Source organism: Ictalurus furcatus, chromosome 17 (genome assembly GCF_023375685.1).
Source record: "Ictalurus furcatus strain D&B chromosome 17, Billie_1.0, whole genome shotgun sequence".
NCBI lineage: Eukaryota > Metazoa > Chordata > Actinopteri > Siluriformes > Ictaluridae > Ictalurus > Ictalurus furcatus.
In genome coordinates, this window is record NC_071271.1 from 15,914,071 (window position 1) to 15,932,132 (window position 18,062).

General features: G+C 37.6%; 3 protein-coding genes across 3 annotated transcripts; 1 reads left to right on the top strand and 2 right to left on the bottom strand.

Moving 5' to 3' along the window:
• The first annotated feature begins 703 nt into the window (after positions 1 to 703).
• On the top strand, positions 704 to 5,621 carry ndufc2 (NADH:ubiquinone oxidoreductase subunit C2). The gene is made up of 3 exons (XM_053646700.1): positions 704 to 950; positions 5,158 to 5,301; positions 5,436 to 5,621. The coding sequence occupies exons 1-3, from the start codon at positions 812 to 814 to the stop codon at positions 5,483 to 5,485; spliced, it is 333 nt and encodes a 110-aa protein (XP_053502675.1). The 5' UTR covers positions 704 to 811; the 3' UTR covers positions 5,486 to 5,621.
• A 1,450-nt stretch (positions 5,622 to 7,071) lies between these two features.
• Positions 7,072 to 7,717, bottom strand: thrsp (thyroid hormone responsive). The gene has a single exon (XM_053646699.1). It carries the CDS (start codon positions 7,647 to 7,649, stop codon positions 7,233 to 7,235), a length of 417 nt encoding a protein of 138 aa, XP_053502674.1. The 5' UTR covers positions 7,650 to 7,717; the 3' UTR covers positions 7,072 to 7,232.
• Positions 7,718 to 8,900: 1,183 nt separating this feature from the next.
• guca1c (guanylate cyclase activator 1C) lies at positions 8,901 to 17,380 on the bottom strand. Its single transcript, XM_053646698.1, has 5 exons — positions 16,968 to 17,380; positions 14,800 to 15,857; positions 14,058 to 14,207; positions 13,256 to 13,343; positions 8,901 to 12,944 (listed from the first exon to the last, which is right to left on the bottom strand). The coding sequence occupies exons 2-5, from the start codon at positions 14,992 to 14,994 to the stop codon at positions 12,787 to 12,789; spliced, it is 591 nt and encodes a 196-aa protein (XP_053502673.1). The 5' UTR covers positions 14,995 to 15,857; positions 16,968 to 17,380; the 3' UTR covers positions 8,901 to 12,786.
• Between the last annotated feature and the right edge of the window lie 682 nt (positions 17,381 to 18,062).

Genomic DNA, 18,062 nt, shown 5'->3' on the forward strand with positions numbered 1-18,062 from the left:
TCTGCACAATCGTGGTGAGCAGAAAAGCATCTCAGATGGGCTACAACAGCAGAAGACCTCATGGGGTTCCACTTCTGTCAGCCAAGTACAGAAAGCCGAGGCTTCAGTGGGCACAGGTTCACCAAAACTGGACAGCTGAAGACTGGAAAAACTATAGCCTGATCTGAAGAATCTCGACTTCTGCTGAGGCAAACAGATGGTATAACTCCCAGACTTATGGTAATTATAAAAGCTTCATGAGACATTGACATGGTATAAATAAATACCATGTTCATATCCATAGCCCACTGTTTGTAGATGCAAACCTAACCCTAACTGTTCTATCACTTTTTTCTTTCTCCATTGTGTATACAGAAAAGGAAAAAAGAAAAGAAAAAAAAAACACTTTCTGGCCAGGGACCCCTCTTATTTATAACTGTAGTTGCATTCAAGATAACATTTTTTAACTTGTTTTTAAAATGATTAAGCTTTGGATACAACTCTAATAATTAAATAATCTACCAACATTAACAACTTGGATAATAGTGGCTTGTGATCTTCACCGCTATATCTAAGAACAATATAAGAAGAAGAAGAAATCCTTAATTAAGTGCTGGATTGTTTTCGACTACAAATGGATCATCAGACGGTATAGAAAATTGATTTATTGTACAAGGAGCCGGAACCCTTGACAGAGTGCCGTGTTTTCCCGGACGGACTGGAGATGTTGCACCAGCTTCTAAACGTTGTCCTTGGTTTGCTTTGAGAGGTGATGTGTTAAAGGACTAACGCTGTGCACCATTATCAGGGACCCGTGCATTAATCCTCGGAAATGGGGCTTCTCCCCGATGAGGCAAAAGTTCTCCCTCCACCGGGAATCATAAACAGAAACTCGGTATGGCTCGGGTTCACCGGCTGGGCCACAGCGATGCTTCATAACTCGCTTAACCGAAGGCCTGCGATCAAAGCGGGTGAGTGTGAGACAGGCTAGCATGCTAATGTTAACTATGCTAATAGCGCTTGCTAAACACTAAAACTATTTGCACTAATGCATTTCAGGTATATGCTAGATATAGGGCAGGGATGTCTTCAATGTATGCTTCTGTTACAGGGTACAGTTTAGTGCAAAAGTTTGCATCCCCCTTGTTCTCCGTGTGACGTAAAATGTTCCACAACTTAGTTGCATGTCCATTGTATGCTGTTTTCTTATTGAAAACTGTTCAAGCGACCTCAGAATTAAATTCTTGGACCCAAGCTGCTGTTATCTTCTCAGTACCGAGCACAGGAAGAATGCTTGAAAGCTTTTAAAAAGATTTACAGGCTGAGAGAGAGAGAGAGAGACACTAAGTGCTGTGGAATTTATCAAAATCCCAGTATAGCAACACCATTGTGGAATTCAGTCCAGTTATTTCTGTCATCTGTTAGCTAGCATAAAATTATTCCTAAGAAAAAACTGCCTTTTGTGCTATTTGTCTTGTTTGGCCCTCCGTAAATTCTGACACCCTTCATGAAAGTGAGCCAAAGTGAATCTACAAAATAATAATAATAATGCAGTGAATAAGTGATTTTGAGCTGAATCTACCGTGTTTTATTCAAAATGGTTATTGTGGGGTTTTTCCCTACAAAACTGCTTTCTCAATTATCAGCACCTTGCAGTGAATATATTGTCGTGTCTGCATTGAAGGGAATAAAAGCACAGTGTCGGAGTTTGTGGTCCATTTCTCTATGCAGAACATTTTAAACTCTTTTATATTCTTAGGTTTGGACATGTGGACCTCTCTCTTCTCTCCTCTTCTCTCTCTTTTCTCTTCTCTTTCTTCAGACCGCAGGTTTTGTGTAGCATTAAAATCAGGAGATGTTCACTGCACAACACTGATCATGTTTTTCTTTAACCATTTCTGTGTTGATTTGGAAGTGTGTGTGTGGCACATCATCTTAGTGAAAGCTTTGTCTATGGCCAACCCTGAACCTCCTGGCAGAGGCAACCAAAATGAAAAATAGAAGCATGTAGCAGAATTCATGATGCCATCAAAGTTCACGAGAGTCTCTGAGCCACTAGTTACAAAAGCATCATTCTCAAAGCATCATTGATCCAGCTCCTTATTTTACAGTGGCTATAAGGTGCTTTTTCTCGTATACAGCCCATTTTATCATTAACATTCTGATTGTGTGCTTGACCAAAAAGTCTGACGACAATTATACAAAAAAGTCTCCATACATAAGGGACTATGTATACCAGCACCATGTCATTTGTGCCTTCATCTGTGGATGTTGGTGGCTGTCCACTTCTCAGTTGGTCCACAACACTTCCAGTCTTTTTGAATTTGTTAATAAGTTTGGAAACAGTGTCGTTATGTGAAGTGCTTACCATGTTTCCTGCTGATTTTGAAACTTGGAAAACACAAACATCAACTAAACTGTGCAGAGTGGTTTAAGCTGGTTTGTCTGTAATATTTACATGTGGGTTTCCTCATTATTTCTAAGGAATGAGCCTAACTTTGTTTCTTACACGAGGGTCATGGTGCTGTGCAGTTTCTTCTTAACAGATCCACATCAGTGGTGGATATGGAAAGTGTTGTGTTAATGCAGAGAAGTTTGAAAACATTTTTCTAGGAACTTTTATTACTCGACCCCCCCCCCCCACCCCCACCCCACCCCCTTTCATTCAGTGTAGCGAGCGGCTTGAAGCGTTCAAACAGAAATGGGACAAATAATGATGGGTTCGTCGGGATGTACACCAGCTGGTAGCCAGAGAAATATGATTAAACAACCCAAACAAGCACTTAAGTGACCTTTTATGAGCATCATTACAGCGTAATTACTGCGCAAAACAATGTTTTTTACACTTACACTAAATGGCCAGAAGTTTGTGGACACCTGATCATTACACCCATATGTGCTTGTTGAACATCCAGTTCCAGATGTAGTCTCCTTTACTGTTATAATAACCTCCACTTTTCTGAGAAGGCTTTCACTAGCTTTTGGAGCGTGGCTGTGGGGATTAATGATCATTCAGCCACAAGAGCATTAGTGAGGTCAGGCACTGGTGTCTGGCGAAGAGGCCTGGTGCACAGTCAGCATTACAATTTAAAACCCCAGGCAAAAATTCTGGAGTCACCACACTTACCCGGGTTTTTTACTTCATAGCAAACAAACAAACCACAGGTATGACGCAAAACAATTTTTGTTTAATAGCTGAACATTCTGGCTTCATGAAACATACCTCAAACAAATTAAATTAATAATGGCATATTTTTTCCAGATCAAGTAGAGAAAAAAATTATGGAATCATCAACAACAAAAATTTCAATTAGGGCCGGGATGAGGGTTGAGGCATGGGCTCGTTCCAACTTTCTCGAATAGCAGTTGACAGATCAGCTGTGCAGGATGGGGCCTTGTCATGGAGCAGTTTTTTAAATTTCCACAATAAATTTGCTGGCCATGCCATTGAGTTGATTTGCCTTTCCTGAAGAAAAGCTTTTTGCTCTGTGGCAAGATGTATTATCATCCTGAAAAAATATCATCATCAACACCAAACCTATTTTCTATTGATGCAATGATAAGTGTCCAAAGTTTAAGAGTACACCCGTGCCTTGACTGTTGAGGTCTCCCCTGGTCCTTTACCTGACATGCAACACCATATCATAAATGAGTGGAATTTGATTGTTTTATTCAGGCAGTCATCTTTATATGTTTCATTAGAACGATACCTGACAAAAGTTCCAGCATCATCTCCTTGGCCAGTGCAGATTCATGATTCATCACTGAATATCACTTTCATCCAGTCATCCACAGTCCACGATTGCTTCTCTTTAGCCCACTGTAGCCTTGTCTTCTTCTGTTTAGGTGTTAGTGCTGATTTTCGTGTGGCTCTTCTTTACGTAAATCCCATTTCATTCAGCCCATTTCTTACAGTTCTGTCACAAAGACTGACTCCTGTTTCCATCCATTTGTTTCGTTGTGCATGCTCTACTTTTGAAGGCATATTGCTTTGAGTTTTCTATCCTCACGTTTTTCAGTCTTCCTTGGTCTACCTGTATGTCTTCCTTTTATAGCCTTCCCAGTTTGCTTATACTTGCACCAAATTTTAGACACAGCTGACTGGGAACAACTGACATCTTTTGCCATACTCCATGTTGGATTTCCTTCTTGAAGGAGTTTTATAATCTTTCCCATTGTTTCAGTTGACAACTCTCTTGTTAGAGCCATGTTTCCTTTCAAAAAGTCCACGGTTTGAAAAGGTCAAGGTCTGTAATTAATTAATTAGTTAGTTAGTTAGCTAGTTAGTTAATTATTTAATTAATGTAGACTAATTTGCACTTTTAGACTTGTGCTGGTATTTGTTTTAGAAATGCAAATTACAAGGTGATTCCATATTGTTTTTCCTCAACATTGAGTGATTCAGCATTTTTTCCTCTACTTCATCTGGGGGAAAAAAATGTTCCATTAATTAAACTAATTTCATTTAATTTGTTTGGGGGATGTTTCACAAAGCCAGAATGTTCAGCTATTGAACAAAAATTGTTTTGTGTCATATGTGTGATTTGTTTATTTGGTACGAAGTAAAGATCATAATTTCTGCCAGGGGTTGTATCCCAAGGTGTTCAATGGGGTTGAGGTCAGGGCTCTGTGCAGGCCATTTGAGTTCTTCCGCACCAACACTGGCAAACCATGTCTTCATGGAGTTCGCTTTGTGCATAGGGGCATTGCCATGCTAGAACATGGTTGGGCCCTTTAGCTCCAGCGAAGGGAAATCTTAATGCTACAGCATACAACGATATTATATACAATTATGACCTTCAGACTTTGTGGAAGCAGCTTGAGGAAGGGCCACATATTGGTGTGATAGTCAGTTGTCCCCTTACTTTTGACAATATAGTGTATATAATCAGCTGCACTGTATGTGTTATGATAACCAGCTATGAATAACCATTTGTAACTGCCATAAAATATTTCAGGGGGGTTCAAACCCAAAATCCAAAAATACAGTGAGGTTTTTTTAATTGAGTATAAGACAATACTCCCAAGTTTTGATATTGGAAAATGCATGTATTTGCTTCGATCTGGCCTGTTACTTATTATTGGGAACATTGTGCAGTGTTTGAGTGACCGTCTACAGTGGACATTGCGGTTCTTGCATCTAAAACGTTGGTGTTTGTATACCGTGTGTTTTTGCAGGTGTTCACAGACAAGCATTGTTCATAACTATTGGCTGGTTCCTTGGCTACCATTTAACAAAGATTGAAAATTACAAATATGCCAAGCTGGACAGGGAGATGAACGAATACATCCGACTACACCCTGTAGAGTTTCAGGAGACAGGTAATGACCGAGAACAATTGTCCATGATTAAATGTTAAACGTGCAGCCTGTCGAATATATACACTGTTATATTTCAGTACACACAGTGACGATTGCATGTGTGACACTGATGACTGTGAAAACTGTCTCTCTAGAAAAGAAGACGTTTGCAGAGATCGTAGAGCCGTTTCATGCTATCCGCTGAGTGGAGCTGCTTTTCACAGAGGCGAAGAACATTTCTGGAAGCCTTTTTCTGTCTACCATGTTATTAAAGTGTATAACACATGACTTATTGAATATTTTGTTTCTAATATTTGATTAAACAATTTAAAATGCTCAAATTACATATTTATGGTTTTCTTTTATGTTAGCTGAGGATCTATGGATCAAGGTCTCAAAATACTCTCAGATTCAGTAAGCGTATTGGAAAAAGTATGAGTATTCTGTTGTCCAAGGAAAAATGACTATCTTTAGACATTACAGAGCCTCCCTAGTGTTTCCGTGGCATTATACACTTAATGACCTTTAACGTTTAGCAAGAAAAATTAAGTTTTAAAAAGCAAGTCGTATTGGAATTTATTTTTCTTGAGTAGAGGGCAAGAACTGGGTATAAATAAAGATCATCATTGCAATTGCCTATATACAGTCAGGTCTATAAGTATTTGGACAGTGACCCAACCCAGTTCAGCATGCTTCCACTTGCTGAAGACAGAAAAACACACAAACAAGCAGCTATTGAAAGCAGCTGAAGTAAAGACCTAGCAAAGCATCTCAAGGGAGTAAACGCAGCATTTGGTGATGTCCATGGGTTCCAGATTTTAGGCCGTCATTGATTACAATGGATTTGCATCCAAATGTTAAAAAATAATCCTTATAATTATGATTGTTACTTTGTCCAGTTACTTTTAAGCTTACAAAATGGACTATTCAAAACAATCACTTCATTCACATCTTGAGTGCTTCATATCAAGTTCATTGTGGTGGTGTACAGAGGGAAAATGATGAAAATTGTGTCGCTGGCCAAATACTTATGGACCTGACTGTATGCTATCCTGATTGCATATTAATTTTTATAATAAATATGATCATCAGGTGTGCAAAAGATTTATTTTAATGAAAGTCTTAGTTAACATTTCTAGTTTAGACTTCTTTCATTGACATTGTGGTGTATTTTCACTTTTGGCTGTTATTTGTGCTAGAGAGATTTAGCTCTCGCTTCATCTCTACCTAAAGAGGGCAGTGCAGCGGTGATTTAGTCTGTCCAGCTCTCTCATGTCCTCATTTGTGCACTTCCAAAACTTCAGCTGTCCTGCTAAGATAACAATCCTAGTCTCTGCCGTAAGTCTATAACTCGGTCATATAGCTCCACTGCGTTCTCAAACACTGAGTCCAGGCTTTTCTGTCTCCACTACTTCTACACTCTATGATGTAATATCACGTTGAATGTTGCTGGAAAGCTAAAAGCCAAATCTGATTGTTATTCCTTGACTTTCCAGTAGATCTCTGCTCATTAATTTTATTAGCACAGTTAATGATAGGCTTCAGTTGGATTAAAAAGAAAGCTGATGATAAACAGAAAATGCTGTTGTGATTGCTCATTATTACTTTGCACTGTGGTTTTTCGTCCACACCAACCCAGACCACAAATTTCAATAAGATGTTTTACAATGGCTGAATCTGAGGGACTTGTGCCTTAAACATTTTATTGTAGGCTCAGTGTAGTTTTAAACACTTGTCATGGCAGCATTCTTCCTCTGTGCTATGAACAGAATGAAGAAGTGACTGGATGACTGTGATGACAACAAAAATTTTATTCAAATGCACTCAACACTACTCTCTAAACAGATGTTCAAGTAAAGATGTAGTGAAATTTTCATTTTGGTATTACAAATTGTGTCATAAGGTACACCTTTGATAATCTTGCTGAAAGATGGCTGTTGCAGTTCAATGATCTAATTTCCGATGCCCACAATGTCCAGGTATTTATCTGTAAGGTCCTGTGATTTCTTCGTGAGGGTACCCATGACTGAGAACAGGCCTCTCAGATGGAAGTAGAAGAATGCCTCTGGGTCGGCCTCCGGTAGAGGCTCCAGGCTTTTATACAGAGCTGTGTGTGTCTTCGTGTTACCATCATCGTAGGGGACCAGTCCACTCTCCACTGTGTTCCTGATCACCTTCAGCATGTGATAGTACTCGTACATGTCCTTGCTGTTCTCTGCAGCCTCGCAGTCCACATCGTCTTCAGATGGGACGTCTCTCAGCAGGCTGGGCAGCAGGATGGTCTGTTCCATGTCAATGACTGCAGTGCTGTAGCGCTTCAGCGCAAGCAGCAAGGATTTTCTGTTCAGCCTGGTCTCTTCACACTGCATGGTTGATCTAGAAAATTCCGGCAGCTGAGGCGGTGTTGTGGCAGAAGGTGCTTGAGTGCAATGAGACTCAGGACTTAGTGTTCTTAAATAGTGTGTGTTAGGGCGAGGGAAGGGCAGGTACATAGCAATGTTGTGTAAATCTGATTAGACTGGAACATTTCTTGTTGTCCTAGGATGTAGCAACAAGCTTTCATTATTTGATTTTTCTTTCCAGGTTTACTTTTTGATTTCAAGGACATTAGGCTGGTTACTGCCATCAAGGCCATGAAGGACTTTTTGGAGGTCATTGACCCTAATGTAATGCACAACATCAGACCATGTTCATCAGCAAATCATGCACAGAATTCAGCCTCAGCTGAAATGTTTACCTTGTTATACTATAGCACAGAATTCTGCTTGATTGAGTTTGCATTCTATACAAACTGAGTTTGTACAGAAGTTTTCTAGAGGTGAATGATACGTTTAAGTTCAACACCAAAAGGTTTCTTGCTGTACATACAGAATCAGGCATTTTACAACAATAGCTAAAGTAATTCATATTTACACCTTTACAGCCTAGGAAGGGATGCTTTATATTTACACATAATAATAATAATTATAATAATAATAATAATAATAAACCTGCTAGCCAATGTGCCTGTGGACTTTAAAAAGAAAAAGCACAAAAAAACACTGGATGGTGTTAAGACTAATACAGAATAAGTCAAGAGTATGCCAGTGACATTTAACAGAACAGGCAACCATGATACTAAAGAAAATGCACTAAAATATACTTGGGTATCAAAAGTACTAGGAATATCAATGTTCTGTTGTCAAAGTATGTGAGGACACTAAGGTTATAAATCTGTAGACATCCCCTTATTGTCTGCACTAAAACACATTTCATAGTTTTCCTTTTTATGATGCAGTTAATGACTTAAATTTAGCAAGAACACTGGAAAAGTCTTAAAAAGCATTCAGGAAAATGCTTTGAAAATGCTTGAACAGTATTTGGGTGGCACAATAGATAATGTTGCTGCCGCACAGGTCCAGGGTCCTAGGCTTTATCCTGACCTTAGATTACTGTCTATGTGGAGTTGTGCTGTTCTCCCTGTGTCTGTATGGGTTTCCTCCACGTTCTCCCACCTCCCAAAAATGCCGTGCCCAGGATTGTGACGCTGACCAGAATAATGTGGTTACTGAGATAAGTAATTAAATAAATAATTAAATAAAATATAAATAAATAAATAAATAAGTGAATGCTATATTTTTCCAAATTTTAGTAACCTATTTTAAAGCAAAGACTAAACTTTTATAAAGGTTCTGTGAAGAGGCACAATTTAGGTTATAAAGGCCCTTAGAAGAATTAATGCAAAGCAAATACTATATAATTACCTTGTGTGGCCTAGCACCATCTAGGCTCATTGATCTGGCCTTCCCCTTTACAGTGGTGTTAGTCCCTTACTTTTAAACAACTCTATCTTATGAAGTTAAGATTAATTATTGAGTGTGTTTAACAGAGAAAGGCCATGGTGCATGAATGTTTGCGAACCCTTTAGAATTTTATATATTTTGCATATATATGAGCTAAAACACACATCAGATTTTCATACAAGCCCTGAAAGTAGATGAAGAAAACACATTTAAACAAATGAGACAAAAATATTATACTTGGTCATTTATTTACTGAGGAAAATTATCCAAAATTACATATCTGTGAGGGGCAAAAGGATGTAAACCTTTGCTTTCAGTATCTGGTGTGACTCCCTTGTGCAGCAATAACTGCAGTTAAACATTTCCAGTAACTGTTTGATCAGTCCTGCACGTCGACTTGGAGGAATTTTAGCCCATTCCTCTCTGATTCCAACTCTGGGATGTTGGTGGGTTTCCTCACATGAACTGCTTGCTTCAGGTCCTTCCACAACATTTCTATTGGATTTAGGTCGGGACTTTGACTTGGTAATTCCAAAACATTACGTTTATTCTTCTTTAACCATTCTTTGGTAGAATGACTTGTGTGCTTAGGATCGTTGTCTTGCTGCATGACCCACTTTCTCTTGAGATTAAGTTCATGAAAAGATGTCCTGATATTATCCTTTAGAATTTGCTGGTATAATTCAGAATTCATTGTTCCATCAAGGATGGCAAGCCATCCTGGCCCAGATTCAGCAAAACAGGCCCAAACCATGACACTACCACCACCATGTTTCACAGATGGAATATCCTGGAATGCAGTGTTTTCCGTTCTCCAAACATAGCACTTCTCATTTAAACCAAAAAATTCTATTTTGGTCTCATGAATCCACAAAACATTTTCCCAATAGCCTTCTGGCTTGTTCACGTGATCTTTAGCAAATGCAGAAAGGCAGCAATGTTCTTTTTGGAGAGCAGTGGCTTTCTCCTTGCAACCCTGCCATGCACACCATTGTTGTTCAGTGTTCTCCTGATGGTGGACTCATGAACATTAACATTAACCAATGTGAGAGAGGCCTTTAGTTGCTTAGAAGTAACCCTGTCTCCTTTGTGATCTCATGGACTATTACAGATATTGCTCTTGGACTGATATTAGTTGGTTGATCATACCCGGGGAGGGTAGCAATGGTCTTGAATTTCCTCAATTTGTACACAATCTGTCTGACTGTGGATTGGTGGAGTCCAAACTCTTTAGATATGGATTTGTAAACTTTTCCAGCCTGATGAGCATCAACAACTCTTTTTCTGAAATCCTCAGAAATCTCCTTTGTTCGTGCTATGATACAATTCCACAAACATGTGCTGTGAAGACTTTGATAGATCCCTGTTCTTTAAATAAAACAGGGCACTCACTCACACCTGATTGGCATATTAATGATTGAAAAGACCTGACTCTAATTTTTACCTTCGAATTAACTGCTAATCCTAGAGGTGCACATACTTTTACCAATCACAGATATGTAATATTGGATTATTTTCCAAAAATAAATATATGACCAAGTATAATATTTCTGTCTCATTTGTTAAATTGGGTTCTTGTCGCCTTTTTGGACTTTTTAAGGTCATATTTATGCAGAAATATAGAAAATTCAAACAAACTTTCAAGCACCACTGTAGTATATAAAACACTTATTGGTCCCTTTATAAAGACCACATATTGTATAGATACACTTTAAATGTAAACAATAACTGGATATAGTCATGCACAATGCTATGATTTGAGATTTATCATTTTACTTCACGTGAGTTTTTAATGATAGAATATGTGAGGATTAGATTTGGCAGCACTTTGCAGCTCAATACTGGCTAGACTCTAGACTGGTAGATTTCACTCTGTCATGCAATCATTGCTGGCATTACTAATATGGCATGTCCTAATAAAAATATTGACTTTTTTGGTCTTCTGACATATTAATGTTTGATTTACAGAATTGCCAGCATCCAAAGTGGCACCCACGTGAAATATCAGCTAAAGACACATGGTTAGTTAATGCCAAATGTGTGGCAATTCTGTTTCAGTGACCTCAGTGACTACACATAGTGGGCAAACACAAACTGGTTCTCTTCTTGACATACAACGCTTTCCATAGGATGTTCAAGTGATTAGCTTATAGAGCGTCTATTTTAGATTTAGCGTGATTGATAAGAGGCAGGTTACATGAGATTATAATTTTATAGTTATAAAATTGTTTATGCATGGGTCAGACATCTTAATTCTTCTTCTATAAGAGAGATTATTATGGTATGTTGTCACAGCCTGCTGATTCCAATTTTAATCCACTTCAGCAAAATATTTCCTCATGATGCTTTTAGATACACAGAAAGTATTTGTATTCACTGATTATTTTTTTTCTAGAACAGATTATAATGCGCATACTTTTAAAATTATAAAAGTACATACTATATGTAGTGATTTGCATACGTAAATAAGTAAGATGTTTAAGTAGGTTTTGTGATTAAATGAAGAAGGCAAAATCTGGTTAATAAAATAAAAGTGGGTTTTGCAAATTCAGATTTAATTAAGGCAACAATTAGGGACATTATATAGCATTCAAAAATAGAAATAAAAATTCATTTAGCTTAATCTCAAAGTTATTCAAAACATGACAAGCACACAAAGTAAACAGTCAAGCACATATTCACATAGTACACACAGATGTTGTGATCAAGTCTATTCTATGGTAACAAGAAAAAAAAATACTGAGGAGGAATGCTGCAGCTAAATTTTAACCCTCTTAGCACGGTAAAGTTGTTTGGATGTCCCAATGTTAAAATAATAATGCTAAATATTTGTGCTGGTTTCAATACCATTCAGTTGGACTGTTCCAATTTAGTAGTTAATTAGTTGTAGACCCTTATCTGTTTCTCCTTGAAAACAATTTGATTTGCAGATACAAACAGAAACACATCTTATGTCAGTAAATCAGTGAAATGTTAGTACCCTTGTGGGGTTTTTGGCCTGTGCCTTAAAGATTCTATGTAAAACCCTACAGCAGGGTGGTTTCCTACCAGAGAACATTTTTTTGTGAGTGCCTATGCCCCCTTCTGTCTTATTTTTTCCACGAAGTGCATATGAGTCAAGCGTAAACACAGTAGACTTTAATACAAATCCCAGACTCCCACTTCCTGTATTGTTTTGAACTTTCTAAAGGCCTAATCTGGGTTAGTGTAAGCTAAATGATTGAAAGATACTATTTGTTACATGTAATAGCCTATGATACAAAAAAATCAAAGCTCACAGACTAAGCAATATCTTCCAGACATCATCTCCATCTATATCATAACTAATAATCAGAGGAAATTGGATGGATGATTGCTTACTCTGTGATCCTTTATCAGGTCTAGTGTGAAGTTTATGTAACACAATGTTACACAGCTTCCTCACATAAAATCTAGATGGAATCACTCTGTATAATTATAGCAGGTTATCAACAACACCTTCCCTGATGAGAAATCCCAGCCTTCAGTGGCATCCATATAATCACCGTCTGTCCCTGTCTAATGCCTCTCCATCAGTTCACTTGGTGAACTGATCTGAACTGAAGAGCTGTTTTTCAGAACACACAGACAAGCATAAGCATCACAGAAACCACATTTCACTCCCCTTATCACCTGCAATCATTCATTTGTAACAAATAGATTTTTTTTTTAAGGTTGCGCATTGTGACGGGAATAAGGCTTGTGCCTATGACTTGGCACTGCACACACTGGCTTTAACCAACTTTCTCTGTCCATTGACTATGATCTCCAACACATGAGTCAGGTCCATCATCTTGGTGAGCATCTCCATGATGTCAGGTTGCTCCTTAGCACCAGTGATGAACTCTTCTAAAGTCAGCTCACCTAAAAACAAACAGCATCATACACTAGCTTTAAAATTTTTCAAAGTATCCTTCAGTATCTAACAGAGTTGTTAGAGTTAAGTCCTGTAGTGCCATGTGATATTTGTGTTTTTCCATTTCTAGCATACTAAAGTCAGCCTATAATGGTCTTTGGTATTGGTAATTAGTTGACTCAGGTGTATTAACACTGAACTAGCGTAAGGCATAATCTGGATTACTAGTGGCCTTTCAATACAAAATGTCTGCTTTGGTAACAGTGTCTGAGGAATTTTTAAGTTTCTTATGGAATATAACATTTTGATCCAATCATACCTTCATTATTAACATCAATCCTTTCATAAATGAGTGTCACAATATCCAATGGAGGGTCATCGTAGATCCGGGTGATATCCTGAATAGCCTGTGTAAAAATGATAAGTCAATTTTGGCTCTTAAATTTCACAATGCTACCCATCTCTTCCCATCCTCACCATATTTAACTCCTTTCCTTTGTTCTCATGTTCTAATTTAATCAATGTTTAACAAAGGCCATGGAGTAAAAGTACTTTTATAGAACATAGTCATCCTGAACCTGAACAATTTATGAATCTAAAAAAAATACACAAACAGTTGGGCATGCAAAGTTTTAAACGTCATCCTGTAATACAATCTAGAGATCTTAAGGGTTCTTTAGTTGTCCCATTGGAGGAATGTTACATTCAGTGTTTCCCTACAGGAAAGCCCTTTTATTAAGCAAAACCCTTAACTATCCAGAGAACCCTTGATTAATCTTTTTTTTCTAAGAGGGTAGAATAACCTATTAATCATGAAAAAAAGAAACGTTAGATGAAAAGAATGATAAAAGAAAGGTTAGAGGCCAGCATGTAGAAGAATAGCTGAAAATTACACTACAGAGATGAAGTGAGCACAGTGCCACTTAATCTAGGTAAGGATTAAGTTTTATGGTTAGATTAAGAGCACTTTGGGACAGAGGATCAGACTTTTCAACCCTCTCCATGGTTAATCTCTGTTACAGAAGTCTATTTGCATTTCAATTCTTCCTACAACAAAAAATTTCATTTTTCAATCCCAGAAGAGTTTATACGGTGATTTTAAGCATATAAAGTCTGACTACCTTGAATATGGTCTCCATCTCGTCTTTGTCAATTTTTCCATTTCCGTCTTTATCAAAAAGTTTGAAGTACCACTTCAGTTTCTGGTTGATCTCTCCTTTCAGTAGCAAGCTTACAGCTGCTATATATTCTACAAAATCAATATACCCATCCTAAAAAGAAAAGAGATGTTTAAGCTTATAAGTGGGGAGAAATCTGTGAAGAAAAATGTAAAAATGTCTTTAACTAATGTTTGGTGTGCAGTTGGTGTGCTGGATATCATCAAATAAGGAAATGTCACTGCCATTGTTTTGTGATGGTCACCATCAAATACAAGCATTTGCAGTAACAATGCTTTTAATAGTCTGGATTAACATTAAGATAGACATGTAAAGCACCAATTGCTGGCTGTTTAGCAACAGCAAGGTTGAATAGGTTGAATTGAAAGCATGAATGTTAAATTTAATTTTACGATGCTTTGCTAAATAAACATCAGAATACTTATAGGTGACCGCATTGTACATGGCATTTACTTTAGTGATCATATCCTGCTACCCATGATTATGTTTTCCCCCTTTTTTTCAATTTATGAAAAACATTATTGAATATGAAGAAGAAGGCAAATGTCACAAATGCATCACAGTACAGTTCTTTGAATGTCGGATATGAAGTACTGATGATGTATAGATTCACAGTTACAAGAAAAGTATTATATTATAATTCTCCACCATTCATTTTGGTTGGATGCAGTTTGGATTATCTTACCTCATCCATGTCAAAAGTATAGAAGACCTGGTCAACATAGCTGCTGGCCTCCTCAGTCATTCCCTGCATCTCTAGCATGTTCTTTAGCTCAAACAGGGTGATGAGCCCAGACGGAGACTCCCTCATGAATTTATTGTACCAGTAGTGCATGTCTTCAGCCAAGATTTCATCCAAGTTGGATCCATGAGCACCCATAACTCCAGAAGGGAAATTATTTTAATTTGGTGTGGATAAGAACGCTGTATGTGGTCCAGAAGCAAATAGTCTAGAAGTCAGTGTTGATGGAGATGCTGGTGATTATTGGCTGAACTTGGTAAATGCCAGACCTGAGCAAGTATTATCTAAAGCCCTTAAGCCTTTTGGCAACTAAAAGGAGAGATAACTCCTTAACAAGATAACTGTTGAACTCTTCTACGAACGAAAAGACGTGGAATTCTTACATAAGTCAGCTCTTCAAATAATGCAGCACTATAATAAATTCACCACCCAAGCTGGATTAAGGCATTCAATGAAATTAACCTCTCTATTTCCACTAAGAGATCAGAAATCAGCCAATGAGCTTTCACATAGTCCTGCCAATTGCATTTGAAGTCAGAAAAAAGATTTCCCTGTATGATAGTTGTGGTTTGGGGAAATATTAAATAGAGAGCAATAATGTGTGTCTCACAAGGAGTTAGTACAGTTTTACTACAGTTTGTATTGTATTGTATAATTTGTAAGGTGGTAAAATAAATCCATTAATCCAGCAACCACTTTAATGGTCAATGTTGTGGTGGCTAACCCAGGAACACCAGGTGTGAGGCCAGAATACACCCTGGATAGGACACCAATCTATCACGATACGTACGCACGCACGCACGCACACGCTTTATTGTAGCCGATCAATGTACCAGCATGTTTTTGGGGAGGTGGGAGGAAATGAGCCTATATATCATTGGTTTCCAACCAGTCTCCTGGAGTACCCCTAAAATTTACATTTCCTGCTATAACACACAAATACTGATTCAGAAAGAGTGCAGGATATGTGTACTCCAGCTAGCTCCAGGTCCACCACGAATCTGACAAAGATGAAATGGACATGACTGAAAATGTCTAATTAACAGTAAAAACAAGACATGTAAATGAATTAAACACTTGAATAAATTAAATGCCCAAAATGTAGCAGCACTTCTGCTAATCAGATTTAAAGTACTTTAAGCTGATTGAAGAATTCTCCTTTCCTAAGTTTAGGTCAGTGCTGTTTTGCTAAACCAATGAGAAACAATCTCCAAGCTTCAACCTCAAATAACCCCTCATGAATAACACCAAATGGGTCTGTAATTATTGCACACCTATATTTAATAGAGATGCACCGATACTAAATTTCTCAGCGGATTCCGATAAACGATTATTCAGAGTGATATCGGCCGATACCGATAGTTCTGCCTTTTATGCATTCTTTTAAATGAATAATAATTAATTCCACAGTTCTGAAGGAAATGCAAATAAAAACTTTATTCTCTCCATTTCAGCAAGTTGTTTCAGCAAGTTGTTAACTGGTCTCATAAACAGAAAACACATTACTGAAATTAACATTAACACATGAACTAAATTCTGAAGATTAAAGTAAGATTTCTTAACTTATTGAATGTTATTAATTCATAGTAACAGAAATAATTGATTGAATTCTAATAAACCTCCTGTTTGTCTCACATTCACTCACCCCAAACAAAAGCATTTTTACTTCATCATTGAACATCAAACTGGTAATATATAATATAAACGTTTTTTATATATTAACATTAAAAGGATATGAAATATACTGCTCTACAAATATATCTTTCTGTGCAATATATATTTTTTGTCAACTCATCTTCATTTAAATCTTTCAACGGTGTACTGGCGCTTTAATTCAGCACGGCACAAAAAATTTAGACTCGACGCAGAAACTCCCGCTTCACTGCTGCAGTGTCCGGTGTAAAATTTTAGTAGTGCAGAGATTTACCAACTCTACATCACTAATATGTAATTATTTTATTATTATTATAATATGTATCAAAAATATTTTGATAAACCTGTGTTGTGTTTTTTAACGAAAGATCAAAAGAGTAAACAATTTTTCACAGCCTTCTTTACTCATATTTACCAAGGGTGCCAATATTAGTGGAGGGCACTGTATATACACTCACCAGTCACTTTGAAAGGAACACCTGTATTCCTGTTCATTTGTGCAATTATCCAATCAGTCATATGTCGGCAGCCAAATACAAGTCAAGTCATGTAGTTACAGCTTCAGTTGATGTTCACATTAAACATCAGAATGAGGGAAAACTCCGATCTCAGTGACTCAGAAACTGCGGATCCCCTGGGATGTTCTCACTCAGCAGTCTCTGGAGATTATGCAGAATAATACAAAAAAAAACAACAATAATCCAGTAAGCAGCAGTTCTGTGGGTGGAAATGCCTTGTTGACGAGAGAGATCAGAGGAGAAAGGCCACACTGGTTTGAGCTGATAGGAGGGCTATGGTAACTCAAATAACCACTCTTTACAACTCTAGTGAGCAGAAAAGCATCTAATTATGCACAACACGGCATACCTTGAGACGTATGGGATACAACAGTGGAAGCCCACATCAGCCCAGAAACAGAAATCAGAGGCTATAATGGCTATAACGTTCCCGTAAACTTGGACAGTTGAAGATTAGAAAAAGGTGACACAACATTTTTCCTATCTTACTACTGTCCAGTTAATTGCTTGAATGAGAAGGGGTACAGGTGTTCTTATTAATGCAGCCTATGAGTATATTTCCACACAATTTAATATAATAAAATGATGTTTATTTTGAAATTGCAAGTGAACCATAAAGATGCCCAGTATTTTCTAATTTCTTTGAAATAACATAGTTTACTAATGCCTTTATTTCACATTTTAGTCCAACCAGTTCAGAAGAAGAAATAGTTGAGCAGGCCCTCTAGATTTGACTGGGTCTTGATGTATAAGAATAGAGACTACACGCAGTTGTGTATCCATCAGCTCTCACAGTGGAAACTCTGGCCCTTACAATGCGAGTCACTGGTGAGGGATTAATGTTTACTAACAGAGGGGTTGATTAATGACTGACTCTGACCCAGACTCTGAACTGCCTTTCTCAGAAGGATTCGGTCATGTTGACACAGCGTGTGTTACATACTATTAAAACATTGATGTTGTTTTCAACATAACATGATGAACAGATTTTAAAAATTAGGCTAAGCTTAGTATGCCATCATGAGTTTTGCTCAT